The 21144-nt window shown below is 34.4% G+C and overlaps 1 protein-coding gene across 1 annotated transcript in view; it reads left to right on the top strand.

The window, feature by feature from the left end:
• Positions 1 to 20150, top strand: part of itga1 (integrin, alpha 1) — an 86968-nt gene extending 66818 nt beyond the window's left edge. The window contains exons 20-30 of the mRNA XM_088629521.1: positions 635 to 770; positions 1291 to 1368; positions 1880 to 1956; positions 2579 to 2668; positions 3453 to 3555; positions 11256 to 11369; positions 12945 to 13049; positions 13240 to 13344; positions 13436 to 13531; positions 15067 to 15180; positions 15577 to 20150. Of these exons, the coding sequence (XP_088485647.1) occupies positions 635 to 770; positions 1291 to 1368; positions 1880 to 1956; positions 2579 to 2668; positions 3453 to 3555; positions 11256 to 11369; positions 12945 to 13049; positions 13240 to 13344; positions 13436 to 13531; positions 15067 to 15180; positions 15577 to 15630 (1072 nt within the window). The 3' untranslated portion in view covers positions 15631 to 20150. The remainder of the gene's footprint in view (positions 1 to 634; positions 771 to 1290; positions 1369 to 1879; positions 1957 to 2578; positions 2669 to 3452; positions 3556 to 11255; positions 11370 to 12944; positions 13050 to 13239; positions 13345 to 13435; positions 13532 to 15066; positions 15181 to 15576) is intronic.
• Positions 20151 to 21144: the final 994 nt, after the last annotated feature.

The raw sequence follows: 21144 nt of genomic DNA, 5'->3' as shown, positions 1-21144 counted from the left end.
AAGGAATGTTTTTAAAGGTGCCTACCTGATATGAAGACATGGATGCAACAGAACTTAAATTATGGCAAGACTTATGGGACTCTAACATCAAGATTAGTAAAGCTGGAGTTTTCAGTGCTGTTGTACACAGTCCTGGAATCAAACCCTAAATGACAGTTAGAAACATTGGTGTTACTTTTGATTCTGCATTGTAAGTTAAAGGACATGTTGAGAACTTCACAGAACTTCACTTCTCAACCTGTTTAAAATTGCTCAGTTAAGATCTTAGCTCTGCCTTTCTGGAGCTGAAATATTGATACTGCACATGTTTTAACTTTCCCAAAGTTAAACTACTGGAATATTAGGGTATTTCCAAAGCTTGTGTATTAATTCAAGATCTTTACTTTTGCATGTAACTCTTGTCTTCTACAAATCACAATGGCTGCCAGTGAAATTTATAATAGACTTTAAGAATCTCAATGTCCTACACTGATTTTTGTATTGCTTTTTGTATTGGTTTTTGCTTCTTGTGTATTATGTGTGTTTTTGTAGTAGAGTTTGAGTTTCTTTAAAAATTATATTTAAAACTACTTTTAATTGTGTCTCCAAGACTTTTCTGTATTACAGTACATGACTAATGTTGACTGTATTTCAGGTCTTCACCTTTCATCATTAAACCAGGCCAGGAGAAGTTCAACGTATCAATAACAATCAAAAACAATAAAGATAGTGCATACAATACCAGAATTACAATCAGTTATTCCAAAAATATCAATTTTGTTAGAACAGAGGTAAATGTTTTATGTACACTACTCTCTCATTTAAATTGATTCAAATGTGTATTATTTTGTCTTTAATTTAAATTCTTAAATTAGTTCTTTTTATCAGTTAATTTTAGAGTATTTTATTTTATTCCAAAGGTACTTCTTATCCTACTACAGTACATTAATAATATTTTCAAATACAATCTGTTTTACATTACAATCTTTTCTGTTCTTAAATCAATGGGTAAATCTGTGCTGTAGGTACAGAACCTTAATTTCTGTCATTGTCACTGAATCTTTACAAAATATGTTTAAAACTTGTCATCTGAAAAAAACTAAGGCAATATATTTTGAAGATACAGTGAATGCAAATACATTGCATGTGTAATCATAGTTCAATATATTTTGCTGTTTTACAAAGTCATAGAGTAAAATTGTATTTCATTATCTCGAATTCTATACTTACTGTATACTTACTAACTACTGAAGAATGTTTTCCTCAGTGAAATATTTTTTTAAAAGGCACACATTTTTAATTTCATTTCAGCCAAGAGAAAAAGACTGCGAGTCTAATCATAATATCACCTGTGCTGTTGGATATCCCTTTCTAAGAAAAGGAGAAATGGTGAGGAAACACCTTTGGAAATAATACTTGGATTTAAACAGGAAGATGTTACATTTAAGACTTATGAAAAATGGTTTATGATATCTCTTAGATCCTGTTGCCCAATTTGTCTCCATCCTTGTGATCCAGTCTTTTTCTTTATTTATAGTAGACATCTACACACCTGGTTTGGAGTGTCCCAATCCAATTAAATGGGTGATTTGTTATATCATTTAGAGATCACATTGAATATAAATTATAATTTTCTTTCATCCCTAAAGGAGCAGAACTATCCTAGCTGAATACACTAAACAATAGCATTTAAATATTCCTAATCTTCACAAAATGTGTCAATACAGTAGAGTGACCTACTGTAGAAGACTAATTGGAATGATGCTCTCCTAGACCAGGGTTGGAGACTCCTAATTTATATCACAGTTATTTTATTATTTCAATTTGAAAAATCACAGGTAGAACATTTTAATATTGTTCTCCAATATAGTTAACCAGTCTTTGTTTTTTCTTCACACAGGATACTTTTGATGTTGTATTTCAAATCAATACTTCACATCTACTGCCTAATATTATCATCAATGTTTCTGCAACAAGGTATAGCTTTCTATCTTAATATGGACATTTTATCACTTACTGTATATCAGCAGATAAAAAGATATGTGCTTTTGATTGAATTGTAGCTGTACATTTGTGTTATTTCCCAACTTAAAATAATTTTAAAGGCAACAAAAAGTATCCCAAGAGCGTAACAAGTAACAGATTGGCGGGATTTATGTTTGTCTTTTTCTCATGCCTGCAAGATACTTGTTCAAGAAACAAGAGAAAGCATTTTTAATTTCAAATCTATTCCTGTATCAGATGAGTTGAGGTATGTGACATAATCATAATTAACTGGTGCACATACTGTACACGGCAAATATCAAAGGTATCTTTCAAACATTAATTAAGACTGATGCATTGAAGTACTTTTGACTGGATAAACTTCTCATCTTTATCCTTTTTGTGAAAGAAAAAGCTTTCATTAGTTTTAAATATTTTAAAAAACAGAACAATATAAGAATTAAACTGTATAGGAACCTATCACTTTCCAGTTGATTGAAAACAAATGCTTGTATGTACATTATTCACTGATTATAATAGTCTTTTCATTCCAAAATTGTACTAATAAATAAAAGTGTGGCTATAATATGACATGGTTATAATTTTTGTATTGCAGTGATAGTGAGGAGCCTGAGTCAACACTTTTTGACAACTACAATACTATAATAATTCCAGTGAACTATGAAGCAAGTCTTCAGTTTTTAAGGTGAGCATTGCAAGATCCCACAATAGATACATTTTCTTTAATCGTGACCAGTGACCAGTAAAAAGGCACTAAGTCAAACCATGCTGCAGTAGAAACACAAACACAAGATAAAGAGCCTTTATATTCAATAAAAGAAGTGGGAACATTTCTAAATGTTCAAAATAATTATAAGTTAAATAATATTTTTCTAAAATACTTTTGCTTAACACATTTTTGCAAAGTATGGCTATTAAACGCAAATTTGTTTTTCAGAAAACCTTTTTAAATACCATGCAATCATGCTGCCTGTACAGTGGAAATTTGATGTGTTATAAGTATAATCTTATTGACAATGCAGTTCCAATGTCTGTACTCCATATTGAAAGAAGTGGAGCAAATAGTACTAATGGATAAAACTACAGTATATAATTATTTTAATTATTTATGTCACAATTTACTGGCATCACTGTGTTAAGAAATAATATTTCGTTTCAGAATTAAGGGAAAAGTTAATTACTCAAAATGCTACGTTGAATTATTTTTCTCAACAGTCAATTATTTTTGGTATTATACAGATTTTAAAATTATTTGAATGCGGTATCTATCATTAGTACACTAATCTGTGAAAGATATATAACTCTACAGTATTTTTGTATCACAAAAGTGAATATGGTCTTTTATTTACATGGTTTATAGTATAAATATACCAGTTATTACTATATGTATTTATATTTTATCCTAAGTTATTACTATTCTAATTGTATTTAATTCATATTGCAATTGATAAGTACTATTTCAATTCCAGTTCCATCAGAGAATTTCACTTCTATATAAAACAAGGAGATACTTTTCCAAGTGTTCTTAATAGCACTGACATGATTGGAGATGAAGTGAATATCAGCTACATGGTAAGAAAGCTTCATACAGTCTTATGGTATTTGAAATGTTAAATCCATCTGAAACTTTGTTTCTTGAAGTGAATGGCAGGCATCTGATTTATCTGCCCATCCCCCCATTAACTGTGTAAACCACATTTTCCTTAAGACACTTTGAAGTCACGACAGTAAATGTATGATGCTATGATTTTGTAATGGTGTGGAGCCCTGGTTGAATTCCAGACCTGGGTTGCTATGTGCATGGAGTTTGTACATTCTGTCCAGGTGCTCTAGTTTCCTCTCATTGTCCAAAAACACGCAGGTGGGTTAATTGGTTTCTGGGAAAACTAGCTTTGGTGGGAGTGTGTGCTTGTCTCTGTCTCTGCAAATTGACTGCCGTCCCATGCAGGGTGTACCCTGCTGTACACCTGTTGATTCCATGATAGCTTCTGGCTCCCCAGTCATCCTGTACTAAATTAGCAGTTAGAAAATAGATGGATGGATTGTGTAGTGCAAAAATGAGGAATATATGAGAGGTCAATGGCCTGACTAATAACAGCATATTAAGAAACGAAACAAATGGTAATGCAAGTAACAGTCTCCAAACGCCAAGCCTGTATAACCTTTTACATGTGAAACTTTCTTTAGACAATGCCATGTTCCCATTAACAATCAAATACCAACAGCTTATAGAATGTCAGCAGCCACGGGGGTTATTGTCACAGGGTGTCATGCATCAGCATTCATTCATCACAATGCAAACACAGCAGGTATTTGGCCACCCATAGTTTCATGCTTCCTGCAATCTGGTATAACACTAAGAAAGAAAACAGGTCTTTTTACAACTGTTAAAATTCACTCAACTAGCCCCATAACCATAACTGTTCATATGAGAAAGAGGGAGCAAAAGAATTCCAATAATTAAGTAGGGAACCCATCTGAGCTGTTTAAAAAGAATATCACTAGGGATTCACTTAAAATAAACAAATCAAATCTGACCTGCATGTGAGGTACAGTAGCTAAACCATACTGGTTAACCCACTTGTCTTTTCATTAGTAGATTTTAATGACCTACTGTAGATAATAAACCATCTTATCTTTAACCCTGCTGATTTGTTAAGTTTAAGGTTTTTTTGTTAATTTCACCAAATAGTTCACCAAATTGACTTCTTTAGGTTTTTTTACGTTACTGAAAGAGCAGTGCTTGTAGTGGGGGTGGTGTATGTAAACAATAGAGTTTATTACAAAAATGTGGAAGGGATGACAACAGCAAGGTTCAATCAGCATAATCAGTAATTTATAATTAACCCTGACATCATTTCCCCACTTAAACATTATAAATATCATATGTAATCCCCTTCTCTCCTTTGCATACATGCCTGAAAGTTAGCCCTCAGCCAAACGGGTTAAGTCAAATTATTGTAACTTAAAATACTCAAACAAATGTTAATATGGCAGATTCTTGGCTGTTGTCATTCCTAGTAAATGAAGATTTACTGTCAAGTACTGAAGTTTCATCTTTTCTATTAGCCTTCTTCAATGAACACCATCTAAACCAATATGTCTTCTCAGAATGGTAATTGGAATGCAGATACTGTATACTTTCTACAGAATCTTGTCTTACATTTGAATCCCTATTTAATTTTATTCTTACATTGTTGTGTGTGGGAAAGTATACCGTTGTAGATTTACAATGTATGATCTTGTTGCCATTTAACATTCTGTACCATTTAGTCAATACAAATCAATAAGATAAAATATGAACGCTATTTTCTGACTGCATCCATTACATCTAGAGAGCAATGCAGTTACATTAGCAAAGCCCAGGTCCAATTGGGAAGGTTGTTTTGAGTGTTTTCTGTGACTACCACCAATCAGACGTCTGCTGTTAAGCTAGACATGGGATAGGTTCTGTGAGCCAAAGATGAAACCACATATACTATAGGCTACTATAATTCTATATACAGATCTGGCCATTTAGAATGTACGAAGGATACTGCAGTAGTTCGCAGTTCAGGGCCTGCAGGGTACTGCAGCCTTTTAGAAATTTTCAGTTGTGATACTGCACTACTTTGTAAAACCGATTGGTAGGAGCAGTGAAAGCTTAAGGTGGTGTGTGGAGTATGTGGGCTGTCACCAGAAAACGCCTGGTTTCAACTCCTAGTCAATGCTGAGGGACAATCTTTTTCCAATTATAGAATTTGAGTTGTATTACTGTTAAGACTTTTATTAATTTTAAACTGTGTATTACGGCATGTTAAATATTAAACCAGTTAAAAATTAGGTATATTTTTTTAAATAGCAAGATTGCTCAGTTGGATATACAAGAAAGAGTATATTATTTTACTGTAGCTTGTGAATGTGATGTGCCTCTTTCAAGTTTACATTCACATACTGTAGAGAAAATCCAAAGGTAAATTTTGGTAGCAGAAAATGTAAACAGTAGTATAATGTAATACATACCTAATGTACAGAAAGCAGATGGTAATGACAGCTAAATATGAAAACATCCACAACAGTATTCCACTCTCTTCATAAAACTTTAACTTGGTGACGTACAGTGGGTAATGTTTTTAACGTGCTTGTTCTGACTTTTTAAAGTTTAAATTGTAGTGCATTCGCCTGACAGTACTTCATAAAAAGTTACTTTATAATGTTTTATCCTTTTCTAAGAATATATAGTAAGAACACCACTTGCTGTTATTGAAAAAAAAGCTGTACTGATTTAATACCACTTGATAGTAATATTAATATGGAATTATGTAACTAAGCAGCTAAAATATCACAAGTGAATGTTTTGAAAACATTTTGACATTCTTTTTTTTATAAAACAATGGACAATGGAACGCTCATGGACTGTAATGTAGTGCGCTGCACCCAGGCGGTTTAAAACCCAATCAGAGCATTACTTTGGTTTCTTTTTTGTAATAGGGTTAATACACGATGTGCTTTCAGGTTTACATCCGAATTCAGAAAATCTATATTTTCTCTTAATCCAAATTTCAGCAACCAGTAATCGGCCAACAATTTAACTTTAAATTTAAAACTTTAAACCACATACCGTAATGTACAGTGCAGCACAGTCCAAAAACTTACTGGGAGGTTGTTTCTGTCAAAATTGGCGTGAGTGTGTGTATCTAGATGAATTATGATGGTTTCGTGATTAATGATTTCTTCGCGGAATTCTTTAAGTTAAACAAAGGAGGGAAGAAGGGTTATTTTTACAATTGCCAGTAACCGGAGAAACGCTTATTAATATGTTGAAACATACCATGGCAGTGAAGACAGATGTGTTACACCTTTAACTTCAAGTTTAAGTGAGCCAGCGAATCACTCTGTTGTTTACTAATGTTCACCGTCTAGATGCCGACATTCTTGTTACGCGAAATAAATAAATCGTACAATAGTTAAATTAATTGGGTGCTTTGTTTTATTAACAGACACTCTGACTCAAAACTGTGTCATACAGCGATATAGATGAGGGTAATGTCACCCCCATTAAACAATGTACTTTTTGTACAAATCCTGCTAAACTACAAGAGTTGCAGAAGGTGATGTACATTATTTACTGGAGCGCGGTTTAGTTCAAAGAAGAAAGTCCATGGAGTTCCCCCTGTTAGTATAGTATAGTAACACATATGGCCACCATTGCTGGTTGTTCGAGCCGGCTTACCAGCGATGTGACGTCACCGCCCTTCCCTGTGAATAGCAGGGACCGCAGCCATTGGGCTGATGGGAGATTTCCCTTTAGCTCAAGTGGGGGTACCCTGTTGAATAACCCCGGAGGCCCGGGTTCGAGTCCCCGACGGTGGGGGGCTGACCTGAGGCGGCAGAGGCGAGGGTGCATACCCACGTGAACCCCGAAGTGCTAAATTGGTGTCAGAAGCTGGGTGGGATGGCCCTTTGCCAAGGACGGCGATTAAGCGGGGGAAAGTGTAACGCATACGGCCACCATTGCAGGTTGGTCGAGCCGGCTTACCAGTGCGGTGACGTCACCGCCCTTCCCTGTGAATAGCAGGTACCGCAGCCATCGGGCTGATGGGACATTTCCCTTTAGCTCGAGTGGCTGGGTCCCTGTTGAGTAATGCTGGAGGCCCGGGTTCGAGTCCCTGACGGTGTGGGGCCGACCTGACGCGGCAGAGGCGAGGGCGCATACCCACGTGAACCCTGGAGCACTACAGTATCAAACCTTGATGGAACATCATGGCTCTATACAGATTGCTGAAAAATGAACGCTGAAACTTCATGAGACATCGTATGTACTGTTTAACTATAATCAAGGACTGATGTGCTGTTCCCTTTTTGTAATAGGGTTATTCCCTGGAAATTAGACACAGGGAGGGCATGGAAAATGTTGTGTGGCTCTGCAGGAATTTTTCTGTTAACTGAAGAGTTATAGAGGAGACATGTTGTGTATCACCTCTTTAAATATTTGTTAAATATGTTCCAATTTAAAAGAAATATGGAATATACTATTAATAATATTAATAATGAATGACCATGGATGAACTGTAAACTGAAAAGTAACCTTTAGAGCTATGCTTTTGGCTATATTTTTTACATTGCCGGTTGTGTAAAAATAGTTTGTTATTATAGCTTGTTGTGAACGTGATGTGCCTTTCACCAACGAGAAATTTAACTTTAGATTAAGAATTTTTTTTCACACATACTGTACTGTAGTGGATTTGAAACAATATGGTCTTATACTGTATATACGGTATATTTATACAGTATACGAACACACTGCCATTCACTGCCCTGTGCGCTAATTTTTCTGTCTATCTGTGTATCTGACTTTATGGGATTCGTGACTAGGTGGTGACTAGGAGGTGAGACCCGGCAGGGGCAGGGAGGGGGGTTGTTTTGATTATACTGTGAATGAGTCCCTGAGGCATATCGTCCAGGTTTCGGAATTATGAAAAATACATCTTTGATGAGTTTGCACAAGAGAATAGGAGACCTTTTCAGAAGTCGTGTGCTGCGCAAAGTAGGTGAATTTGACAAACAGCTAATGTTGCTTAAAGAATTTAAAATCGATATGACTGTACTGTCGCTCTCATGTAATTGAGCAGGAAGTCACCTTGCTGTCACAAGCGGCTCTGTTAGAGTTTGTGTTAACACACTGCAGCCTTTTGAATGGATTTTTATCACCTTCATCACCTTTATTATTATTTATAGCCACATGGCATCCCTTTTTTTAACACCTTTATCACCTTTGTCTGTCCATGGGGGGTTCCCAGTACCCTGCTATGTGAACATGAATGTGAATTGAATATTTAAATACTGTGATATATACAATTAATATCCTGATACAACCAGCTAAATACATATATCTATATAAAAAAATTAATATTGTTAACAGCGCTTATTGGTAGTAAATTCCTCAAAAATTATGAAGCTCCATATTTCAGAAACGTCATGATTGCTACACAAGGAAGGGAAACGTGACAATTTGTTACACTTATGATCAGGAGAAAAAAAAGTTGATTTTTTATTTATTTGTGGGTGTTGAAGTTGCACCCTTTGCAATGGCTGGATAGTTAACCCTTCCAAATTGCTTTGTCGGTCAGTCCATGGTTGGTGGCTTCTTCTTGACATCTGACACTCCTCTGTTAGCTTAAATGAATGTCAAGTAATAAACTGTGATATATAAAATGAATAATGTAAACATCATATTTACAATTGGTTAAATTTGTCATCACACTTCAGACTTGCATCATAAAGAAAATAAAAATGGTTGTAAAGTCAAGAACCGAGAGTTCAAGAAGGGAGCTGCATCAGCATGCCTAGGCTACAAAGGAACAAGTAAAGGTTGGAATAACATGCTGAAAAGCGTAGAAAAACACAGGTGTGAAGAATACAGAGTCCCAATTCAATTTCAGCCTAAACCTTCCCCCACACACCCTCCCCCCACTGCGATTAAGATATACACAAAGAAAGCACTATAAAATATACACTATAAAGCTTTATATGGTGAGGTGTTTTACATACGTAGGAACAGTAATTCTCACATTATGATTCACTTACATTAGGGATCCACTTTATTCAAAATAATGTTTCTAAAAATAAGGTTTCTGAAAATGGGACAAGGTACTAGATATTGTTTATATAAAAGTTGTGAAAATTTTCACAAATTGCGATCTTTAAAATGCCTTTAAAAGACTTGTACAGTAAAGGCTTGTCTTGAATTGCCCCATTGGGATGCAGTATTTTGAATTTAGTTGAATTTAACCAGTTGAACTGTTTTTTACTCCCAATGTTGACAGTATTCACATTTGCTTATTCATATTTTCAATTTATTTATTGAACACATTGTGATATATAAAAATAAAATGTCAATATAATGTACATATACATAATGTAATAATCATTATTTAAAAAAATAGTCTTTATTTGTTAAAAGAAAAACACATGCCTTGACAAGGAATTAAACACTGACCTCCAGGTTCATAAGCAAGCACCTAATCCACTGTACCAAAGTGAAATTTAGAAACAGAGCTGAAACAGACAGGTTAAAATGTTTTTTTACAAAGTATATAAACTTAATTCAGAACAAGCACGTAAAAAATGTTCCAAGATAACCACAGTAAGTGACTGATTTAAAGACTTTGATGCATATAATGTTAATGAATCAAGTGGAATACTGTTGTGTACTTTTTATTTAAGCTACCACTACCGGCCATATACAGTATGTATAATAGTATGTATAGTATGTGTAATATATTTCTATTCCTAAATGAATATCTTTTATGAGGATATAACATTCGGAGACATCATGCTAGTGTTATTTTTATGCTCAGCTACCAAATTTCCCTTTAGTTGTAAAATTCCATATGAAGATTTCATAATTAACAGATTTAAACATGCACTGTAAAGAGATTAAATAAAGCAATCATTTCACTAACAAGTAATGCACCACAAGTACCACAAGAGCCACCCGTCGATCATCTTTGGCCACCGAACCATACTGCGGTCACCTGTAGCTCAAATCCCATGGTACAGGGTTTTACCGTGCATTTTGAATGGCTACATCTGTAGATATTGTGAGTGAGTTCCACCTTACGTCTTACAGGTCTAAAACACTAGCAGCCAGGCCTGCTCTTCTGACAACTGAAATATAATGGATATTTCTAAGGGCTGAAGAGTCCAGAATTATTTAGTACATGCCATCCAGAACTTGTCAGAATCTGCTATCAGTTTTAGAGAGCAGGCTGTCTCAAAGTATTTTTATTGTATAGAAACCAGAATTACCTAACCTGCACTCTTGTGTCTCTGTTAATTCACAATACATTTTGTCCACCTTTGAGGGGACAAGTGAGGGTAGCTTTCAATTATAGAAGGTCTAGACCTGGGATTCTATCGCTGGAAATAATTTGTAAAGAGTAGTTTGTGTGTCTATGTGTTAAGTGTTGTAAATAACTACTGATTATTCTTTTACATTTGTGCCTGTTTCACCATCTCACTGTAAGAAAACTATAGACATTGCATGATCTGCATGCATGGTTTTCATTCCTGGCTATAGAGGCATATTAGCCAGTATTTTAATTGGTGACTTTGACATTTACATTACAACTCCCCATTTACAGTATGCCTATTTATTTTACTATAATATAATGTTTTGGTAAAAAATTTTGAATGCCAAGCTTCCTTTCCAGTATTGTTTCAAAATAATAACGACTTTTTCCATTAGTGAAAAATTATTAGGTTGCTGTTTTTTGCTTTTCATTCAACAGATCCACAAAGAACCAAACTTGCCAATACCTTCTCTTAAAATGAATGTCACTTTTCCTTCTGAGTCTCTACACGAAAACATCCTACTGTATATGACACATGTGGAAACTTCAGAGGTGAGTCTGAATATACATATATATTCTATTTATTCTAAATCATATCATTTACATTTTAAATAAAATATTTAGATTGATATGGAAGACATTACATTCTGTGGTTGAAATAAGCTTAGGTTTTAAAATGTTGTTATTCTATCATTAAACACACAAGTTAAAAATCACAATTTCCTTAACCATATATGTTAAAATCGAAAATGGAGCTCTAAACCCCTTTCTCATGTTTAAAAGATGTATGAAGTGGGCCTCTTGAGTTACTTCATTGGTATGTGGCGCACACCTGAGCACAGGTTGAGCTCTATGATTATCTGATCTTGGGTCACGTCTTTAACTGACCATGACTACTGTAGGATTTCCCCAAGCAGCGACGCACATCTGGCTGAGTGCCTTCAAGGGTGGGGTGGGATTACTTAGCCAGAGAAGTCCCTGCAGCCCACCAGGCCCCTGCTGGGTTGTTTTTTTCTGTAAGGGGTGTGCAGCTATACAGACATTGTTACTAGCAGCTTCATACCATAGTTAATCAGAAATAACAGATGACCAACATCCTCTCCCCAGCAGCCCAGGGATATTGTTGTGTCCACATACAGGAATCAAATGTCTGTACTCAGGAATAAAGTAATTAAGAGTGTCTGTAAAATGAAATTTTTTATGTTAAGGCAATAATTATATGATACCTTTCCTAGACTTAACTTATAATACAACTCAATCCAAAATAAAATTTAAAGAAGTCTGTCTTTTAGATCCATAGTATCCTCAATAAAGTAGTTCATGTGGAAGCTATTCATTCACATAATTTAATATGTTATTGATTTTTTTAGCCCATATACACAATACATTGTCAAATACAGTGTTAATACTGTAATTTGATGTGTATTTTTTTTTTACTTTAAGCAACAGTTTTATTTTAAACTACATATTATACTACAGTATCTACTATATTTGTCAGTTTCTTTCCGTAAGCTACAATTTGTATATTCTGATATGGATTAATGGGTTTCATAACTAGCATGTTTTTCAAAACAACCGTTTTAGATTGTTAGTTTTTAAAGATAAACATATTTATTGTTTAGAAGTTTTCAGGCTGTTTTACTCAGTAACAGAATCTGATCTGTAAATGAAACCAACTGTTATGTGTAACTTGATTAAAACATTTTCCCATTAAAAGGACAATTTAAAAAAAACATGCCCCACTTTACATTTTGCTCCACTTTTTTTCTTTCCAAATATAACTAATTATTCAAAATGCTCATATTATGGTTTAAGTGAAATATTAGTGTTTTCCACAAGCACTGTACATTGTCTTTAGCTTCAGTAGTACTGTACCTTCATAAATTTAGGTGCATACTGTAGATTAGGTACCTTCTCTGGAGCAAAATGCATTGTAAAATCTCCCATAAGGATTTACACATTGTATTTGTCTTGGTGATAAGATATACAGTACACTGCATCACACTGAGTACATCATCTCAACTATATAGGGAAAATAACTAATAACAGGCACAACAGATATAGCATGGAAAAACAGCGTGACCCATTTTCATTTAGCTTGTATAATGAAGTTCTTTCATTTTTCAGAATGTGAAATGCGAAGATGTAAATTTGGTGAACCCATTGCATATTGGCCCAGAAAGACATTATACCCCTTCCCCTTACAAAGAAACTCTCAGCAGCTATGTTGTGGTAAGCCATAGTTTGTTTTTAACTTAAGAGCTGTTCTGTATTTGTAAAGTCTAGGTTTATTTGATAGTTTATACTACATGCAGTAGATCTAAAATTTATTAAATATCTATACAACAATAAATTAAATATTTTTTGTGTTATATTAGGAATTGTTTTAATCCTGTCTTTTCTTCCTTTTGTCTTCTTACAGGATTGTCAGTCTTTAAAATGTGCATCATTGTTATGTGATATAATCCCTGCAACTTCAACTCATGTGAACATCACACTGCGTGTCTGGAAGCCCACATTTGTTAAAGTAAATTTGATCTGAATAATTTATTTCACTTTGAACTAAATCAGTGTAGTGCAATATAATTACAGTGTGTGGTTTTCTTTGCTTCTTGTAGGCTGAATTCACTGATCTACAATTGCTTGTCCATGCTTTATTGAAACCTCGGGACACATCAATCACCATTCTGAACAAAGACAGTGCGAGCAGAATAGTAAGTATGCTTCAAAACAGTAGTTTTAATTCTAAACATTGTTTACCTAATGTCCAAAAATGTTGTTATGTGCACTCACTTAGCTTTTTTGGTGACCTTCATAAATATAGAAACATTTAGGAAATTGAATATCAAAATCAAAGCTTTTGGTCATATTTCCTTTCTGGTAATACTTGTTTTTGCTGTACTACGCCTTTAGCAAAGGTAAAACAGAAATATCTAGAAGTCAACAAAACCCAAGCAGCAAATTACATGTGCTGTACATTAGATATTCAATATGCTGAAACCTTTTATCCTGAGATTCAAAAATAGAGTAGTAGTCTAATGAAACTAAATAAATGAAGTTTATTTAGTTTCATTACATGCATAAAACCCATGAACAACAGGCGCCTCTCTATGTAGCTTTTATTGATCTATTGATCTATAAAAGACCTTTGACATGATTTGTAGAAAATTGGCTATTTTTAAAATGTGTTTCAACAGTCTCCAGGTGCAGGGATTAAGTAGCTTCCATATTCACTTGCAAGCTTCATTCACAAGCTGCACTTGTATGACCCATGGAGCTCATGCCTCAAGATCAGTTGTGTTCTGTAAAGGCTGTGTTCGAGGACTAACTCAATAATGGGCTGTAATGCATAGGAGTAGGGTTTGGCTTAGTTAATAGCTCTTAACAGTGACAAAGTCAAACAAGAATTTAGGAAAATCATTATTCCCACAGACAATTCCACAGGCAAAAAGAGAACTTTGTCCATACCTACTCAGTATATAAAAGTCAGGTCAAGACAGCTGCACTCACTATGGACAGCCATTAGAGAGTAAGGCTGAAGCCAGCAGGCAAGCCAGGAAGTAGAGTGTGTTCCAGCCTTCAGCCACTGTGTTCAATCCTTCTGTAGCCACTGCAGAAGGATTTGTCAGTCATGCATTGGATCTACTGTATCTACAACACAATTACCAAACACCACTGATTGACAGACTAATTTTAGCCTTTAACCTATCGTGATGTTGTATAGCCATGCTAAATACAGTGAATAGCTATGAGGAACAATTTTTTTCTTTATCTGCTTTGTAGTCTTCCAATTTAGCAATGGTGTTCCATTTCACGATGTCACAGTTTTATAAAGGAATTTGTTTCTTTCTCTGGTCTTCTTTCAACTAGCTGTTCATATAAAAAGTGAATATGTGAGCATTCATACTGTATACCCTTCTTGTTCTTTTGTTCTGTAGTGATGCCTAATGTTGTCTGAAGCCTGTACCTTTTTAAAAACATTCCAATGGGAGTCATGTTAGCCATGTGGATGCCTCATTAATGAATATAAGGAATGCAGAAACCCTCAAAGGAAAATAACTTTTTTAATTAATTTAAGGCCTGAGGATCTTTACAATGAAAGACATTCACAGAAATCGTTGCTCCTGGGGTGTTCAGGGAGATACCTTTTTTCAGTATTAAATAGAAACAATGATAGAAATCATGTTATTATGTATAAAAATTTCTACTTTTAACATTTACTTAAAATCGTTTTGTTTTTTAATTTTAGGTAACAGTAAAGATATCAAAAGAATCTTTAGGTGGAATACCGCTCTGGCTTATAATACTGAGTATTCTCATAGGATTGCTGATATTGGCCCTTGTAATTTTTGCATTGTGGAAGGTCAGTATAAATCAAATCATACCTTTGCTTCTAAATAAGGTTATTGCAGCTGCTTTATTTTAGGAATATTAATTTTTCAAATAGTTTAGTTTTAATACATGGCAGTTGTAGAATTACATTTCATATTCTAGGTCCCTTTAGATGAGGGACTGGTGTCTCATGAAAAGTTGTGGTGCCAGCTGGCCCTGTCTATGGTAGGATTATTGTTGACCAAATGTCACAAGCTTTAAATGCAATAGAACGGTGGAATAATGAAATAAAACAGCAATAAAGACAGATCTTATCTATATAGTATCATATATTTCATGAGAAACAGCAGGTGATCTATATATTTATTCCCACTAAGCATATTTTGCATTTTTTTCTTATTTGAAACCTTCTCTTTTTTCTTGACAGGCTGGATTTTTCAATAGACCACTGAAGGAAGCAACAAAAGAAGACATGAATTGAAAACAAATCAAATGTATTTACAATCTACTTCCTCAGGTCTGATTTACTTGCAACACCACTTGATACAGTAACTGCATTTGATCAACCAGCCAAAATTTTATAAATATTTTCTATATTTTACTTGCTGGTAATTAAGAATGCTGTATCATTATGAGGATATCGCAAATGCAAACAAGTTTGCATAGTTTGAGAAATTATCAGAAAGCATAATGTTTGGTCTTTTCCATATCAAACTTTTGTGCCACTACTTAATGTAAAAAAAAATGAATTCAGAAAAATGAATTTTAGATTAATTAAAAGTTTAGGGTACAACATGGTATCCTTCTCACGTGTGCTGTGCTAATTTAGTCAAATGCTTTCAAATGAGTTAATTATATTTCTGTGCTTCTGAAGCAAAACTGTTACATTATTCAACACATAAGTGAAGAGTAGTATGTTTAAATACAGGATCTGGCATAATTTAAAAAGAAATCTGTTTTGTAAATGTAAATATAAGATCACTTTATGTCACGACCACCAACCTGCCCAGACCAGCCCCCAAGAGAACTAATCAGTACCAGCTGCAGAGCGATAATTACTGTACAATCGCCGCCGCACTTGTTAACTCAACATCAGACACCCTACCGTGCGGCAGGCTGCACTATTTAAGCCTCTCCAACCCACATTTTGTTGCTCGGTATTGAGTAAACTCTTTGAGAGCTCTACCTAGCGATTTCTATACCCTGTGACTACCTGGATTTTCGACTACCCTTTCGCCTTCAGACTTCGGATCTCGCCTTGCTACTCGGATTGTTTGCCACCTGTGTCTTTGCCGGATTTCTACTGTACCTTCTTTCTTCCCTTTGACCACAATATCGCCTCTCGACTTGGATTGTTTGCCACCTGTGTTTGCCCTGGTTTTCGACCTTCCTTTCTCCCTCTGACCACGAACTCATTCCTTGTATCAGATTGTTTGTTGCTGTGCCTCCCACCTACTCCTGCGTCTGCACAGGACCCTTATCTCCTCTTCAGAGTATCCTTACATTTTATTAGCCATATACAAAGATTTGTATCTTCACAAACCCCAGCTTGCTCTCCATGAGACACACTGACAGGAAGAGAAGCTTGGGGTCAGATCACAGGGTCAGCCATTTATACAGCACCCCTGGAGAAGTTGGGGTTAAGGGCGTTGCTCAGGGGCCCAACAGAGTAGGATTCCTCTGCTGGCCGTGGGATTTGAACCAGCAACCTTTCAGCTACAGGCGCAGATCCTTAGCCACAAAGCCACCGCCCCCAATATAATTCCAATTATTTCAGAAATAAATTTAATTTATTTTTATTTATCAATTTTTACATCAGAATTTAGGATCAAAAGTAAGCTTTAAAAAAACAGAGATCATGTCTTTTTATTATATTTTTATATAGTCTTTTTATTGTACTGTATGTCTGTTAATTAAGTTTCTTATGTAAAACCAGACCACAGCACATGTAGAGTGACATCTTTTGTTACACTAAAATGCATTTTTTAAACGTTCAGAGAAAAAAAAAATACATTTGTTTGAAGGAACAGGAAAGTATGATTTCCCATGATCCTACTCAAAATACTATATATGTAGTTCAAAATGCAACAGCAGTAAATTTTCACAAAGCCTGTGTAATTTGCTAGTCTACACAGAAAATCGAGTTCTTCGTCTATTTAAACTTCTATTGCAGTCAGATAAGTGTTCAATAATCTATCTTTGGAAAGCTGATGATAACTGAGTTTCTTCAAATTGGTGGGTCAAAAAGCAGCTACAAATTCATCAGGTTCATTCATACTACAAGTAAAGTTACAAAGGAGAGGAGGGCATTTAGTCCATCTTCAGTATTATATTACAATAGTTACAATGAGGGAGAATTGCATTCAAAGTATTTCAAAATATTATTTCAGTCACTCGCTACATAGTCTTTTTACACACAAAAATAAATAGCTATATGAGGTCTTCTAAGCTACCAGTGATCTAAAGAGTATGATGGTCATTCTCCTTTGTGACCTTATGTTCTTAGTCTATTCAATGCCTCCACAGGTGTACACAATTCCCATTAGTTCTATATCAATGCTTCAGATAATTAAGTCACCTCTAGCTGTATGTGTCTTCTTTACTGTATTACAGAATAAGAGACAGAAAGCTATGCCTTATGCCATACAGTGTGTGTTTCTGTCCATCATCATAAATTCCTACAGTATGTACCTACCTTACAATGGGCTCAGGGCACTTCTGAAAATGGATTTACATAAAACACCATTTATAACCTTTTTTGAAGATATGAGTCAACTTTTATTCAAGAAACACGTTAAGCTTTTTCTGGAAGGATCCAAGTGAATCAGCTTAAACAGCATGGCTGTAGAACATAAAGAGTGAAAAAGATTTGTATTTTTTTCTACAGCAGCGAGATTTAGGACTGTTGTGATGAAAACTGAACACTATCAGGTGCTTCTAGTGCAATGTAAAATATGCCATTGTGTGTGTTGATATAATACCAATTTGATTCAAGTTAGCTGACTAGATTGTGTGCTTCTGATCATTGACTTATAAACCTGCATCCACCATTTTGTGTGTTATGGTAATGCTTGATACTTTACTGTACTTACTATACAGTTTCTTCAATTTCACAAAGATTTCCACTCTCTGAAAAACTAAACCTATCTCACACAATACAATCCTTTCTCTCCTACATTATGTTTAACAATAGATAAAATGCACGATACATAGTTGTCACCTTATTTTGCTCATGAACATTGGCATGTGCTTCAGACACAGGCAATATTTAATTCATCAGACCACTGGATTTTGTCAAAGAATTTTCAGACTTTTTTACTGGTACACTAGCAGACTGCACATACAGTACTTAGCTACGTAAGTGTACTGTATTTTTTTTAAAAGAGATTTGCAGCTTTGCCTGTCTGCATTCACAGATATCCTGTATGTTCCATGCAGACAGACTGTAGATTTTGAAGGCTTTCAAAAATTGTAGTCCTGCTTAAAAATGATATTTTACTTGGTCTCCTGGATCCAGGTGTACATTTATGCTTATTGACCACTTCAGTTTAAATTTAGTTTTGTGTATTATGATATTTCAGATTTCAGTATGTATGTAAATTCAGTATACCAAAAAAATCTAAAACTTCGCATTTGCAGTTTCCTCCTACTTGTGAAATAGAAGTATTGGTTTTGCTGTTGATTACTTTCCTGGTGTTTATGTAGGTAAACTGTTTAACTTTTTCATAATTTAATTTTTTAATGTTTTTACTTACATTAAATAGCATATTCTGTATTCTACCGAAACATACAGGAAATCCACTATATTATAAATTAAACTAAATGCTGTTAAATTCATACTTTATCAATGCACATGAGTTTCTTTTTAACAGTAATTGAATGGAATATCAAAATAGAAAACTAACATGCAATTAATGAATTTTTTTACATTCTTCAAAATAGTAATATAGTAATAGAAAGAGAAATAGAATGTACTTTCATGTTTTGGCTAAAGTCTTTCTGATGGTCTTACTTTGATGCCTGATTTGTAAATTCTATGATGTCTTAAGTCCTACAGTCATAAAAGAGCACTTGTTTAGCACATTTTAGCAGTTCTGATGTTTAAAACGTAAATAGTGCTAATAGTCTTATTCCACAATGTGGTATTTTGTATTCTGAATGAACAGAAAACAATTGGTACTTCTTTTTCATTATACAATTTTCTTACATGTCATCATGTGAAATTAATACATTAGGCTTATCAGTTTTGTAAAATACATGCCTGCAGTACAGTGGATAATTTTGTAATGTGATTATTAATTGTCAAGCCATTTATTCTGTACAGTTTTTGATGTTTTTTATGATTCTAATTATTTTTCCTTTGACACAAATTCTGTACATATTTGTCCAATGCTCCAATGTTTTATGGTATTTACACTCAGTTGTTGGATTGGTGTGTTCTTTTTCCATTGCGTGGAATATGATTGTATTGAGAGTTTTGATGAAATGTTAATGATTTTGCACAAGTAAGTTTTATAGTCTTCAAGGAAAAGAATATCATCACCACTGTTGCAAACATATGTAAACTTATAACAGCTATTATATATGTTGTAGTTCAGGTGGGTAGCTGCGTCAGCATGCGTAGGCTGCAAAGGAACAAGTAATAGGTTTATTCCATGCTGGAAAAAAAGAAGAAAGAAAACACAACGTTTCAGCTGTGGAGCCTTCTTCAGGTGTTATTCAATTTTCTTACGTCATCATCATGTGAAATTAATACGTAAGGCTTTCCTACCTGAAGAAGGCTCCATGGCCAAAACGTTGTGTTTTCTTTCTTCTTTTTTTCAGCATGGAATAAACGTATTACTTGTTCCATTATAAATGTTGTGTGGAAATGATGTAAGTTGATCCTTGTTTGACACTATGAATCCAGGGGATGTTTATAATGAAAACATTAAACTATTGGTCATCTGCACTGTGTATCTGTTTTCAAATATAATGCACTGGTTTAACTTATGTACCTTCTACAGCACAGAAAAAAATGTTATCACTGTAATTCTGTGAAAATGTTTTAATAAAAACACAAAAAATACTGTATTTGTTTCTTACTATTTCTGTTTTCTACAAAGTAATACATTTGTCTTTTCAGTTTTAATCGGTAAATGAATGCAGTGTTCCATCAAAGATTTTTTTATATTTAATGCCATAGTGCACTGCTATAGAGTTTAAATCAATAACATGTGGGACATTTGTGTTTCCATTGATTCATTAAAAGAAAGGTTATGTAGACATCTTTTAAAACAGTATTTCGAAATCTGAAAAAAAATGTAATTTCACTAACAGATTAAGTAACACGAGAATATATATATACTTTATTACAAAAACAATGTGTATGTGAAACAAAAACCCCAACCATTAAAAGGGGAGGTATCAGAAACAGATGTCAAGTTACAAGAAATAATTGAGGTGAGCTTTGCTTGCAAATGACTAGGCACAATTTTAAAGTGAAGTGAACCAAGCTTAGCCCAAAAAATGTTGGTGTCCCTTTAAGTTATGTCATCTGCTATGGATAGCTAATGATTTTATGATCTTCCCATAGTAAGAGCATGATGGTGTTTCCAAAGCTTTATCAAATATGTGTGTAAGCAAGGCTCAGCAAAGCAAATATATGGACCAATCTTTGGTGTTTTAGGGGATTATTGCACAGTGATATACAGGAGATTTAAGACATTTCAGAAAATTGGTGAGAGATGACTGCAGGTCTGAAGAGTCTTGCAAGTCCAGAATTAAACTTTGCTGTGGAAGTTATGATAATGTCTGATCACTTACAGTATTTGAAAACCATATGTGGTGCGGTGCTACATTTTCAACTTCTGAGAATGAGAGATGGAAGCTTTTCCTGGGAGAAATCCAAACCTAAAGTCTTGCTTCAAATGATACAAAGGGGTTATGTTTTTTTAACCTTTATTCTTGTTATTCCACACTCGCTTGTGAAATTGCTTGATGAATAATTTACCGA

This window comes from Lepisosteus platostomus, chromosome 4 (genome assembly GCF_059453375.1).
Source record: "Lepisosteus platostomus isolate fLepPlt1 chromosome 4, fLepPlt1.hap1, whole genome shotgun sequence".
Lineage (NCBI taxonomy): Eukaryota > Metazoa > Chordata > Actinopteri > Semionotiformes > Lepisosteidae > Lepisosteus > Lepisosteus platostomus.
The sequence above is the reverse complement of the archived record's forward strand: the minus strand, read 5'-3'. Positions and strand labels throughout refer to the sequence as shown.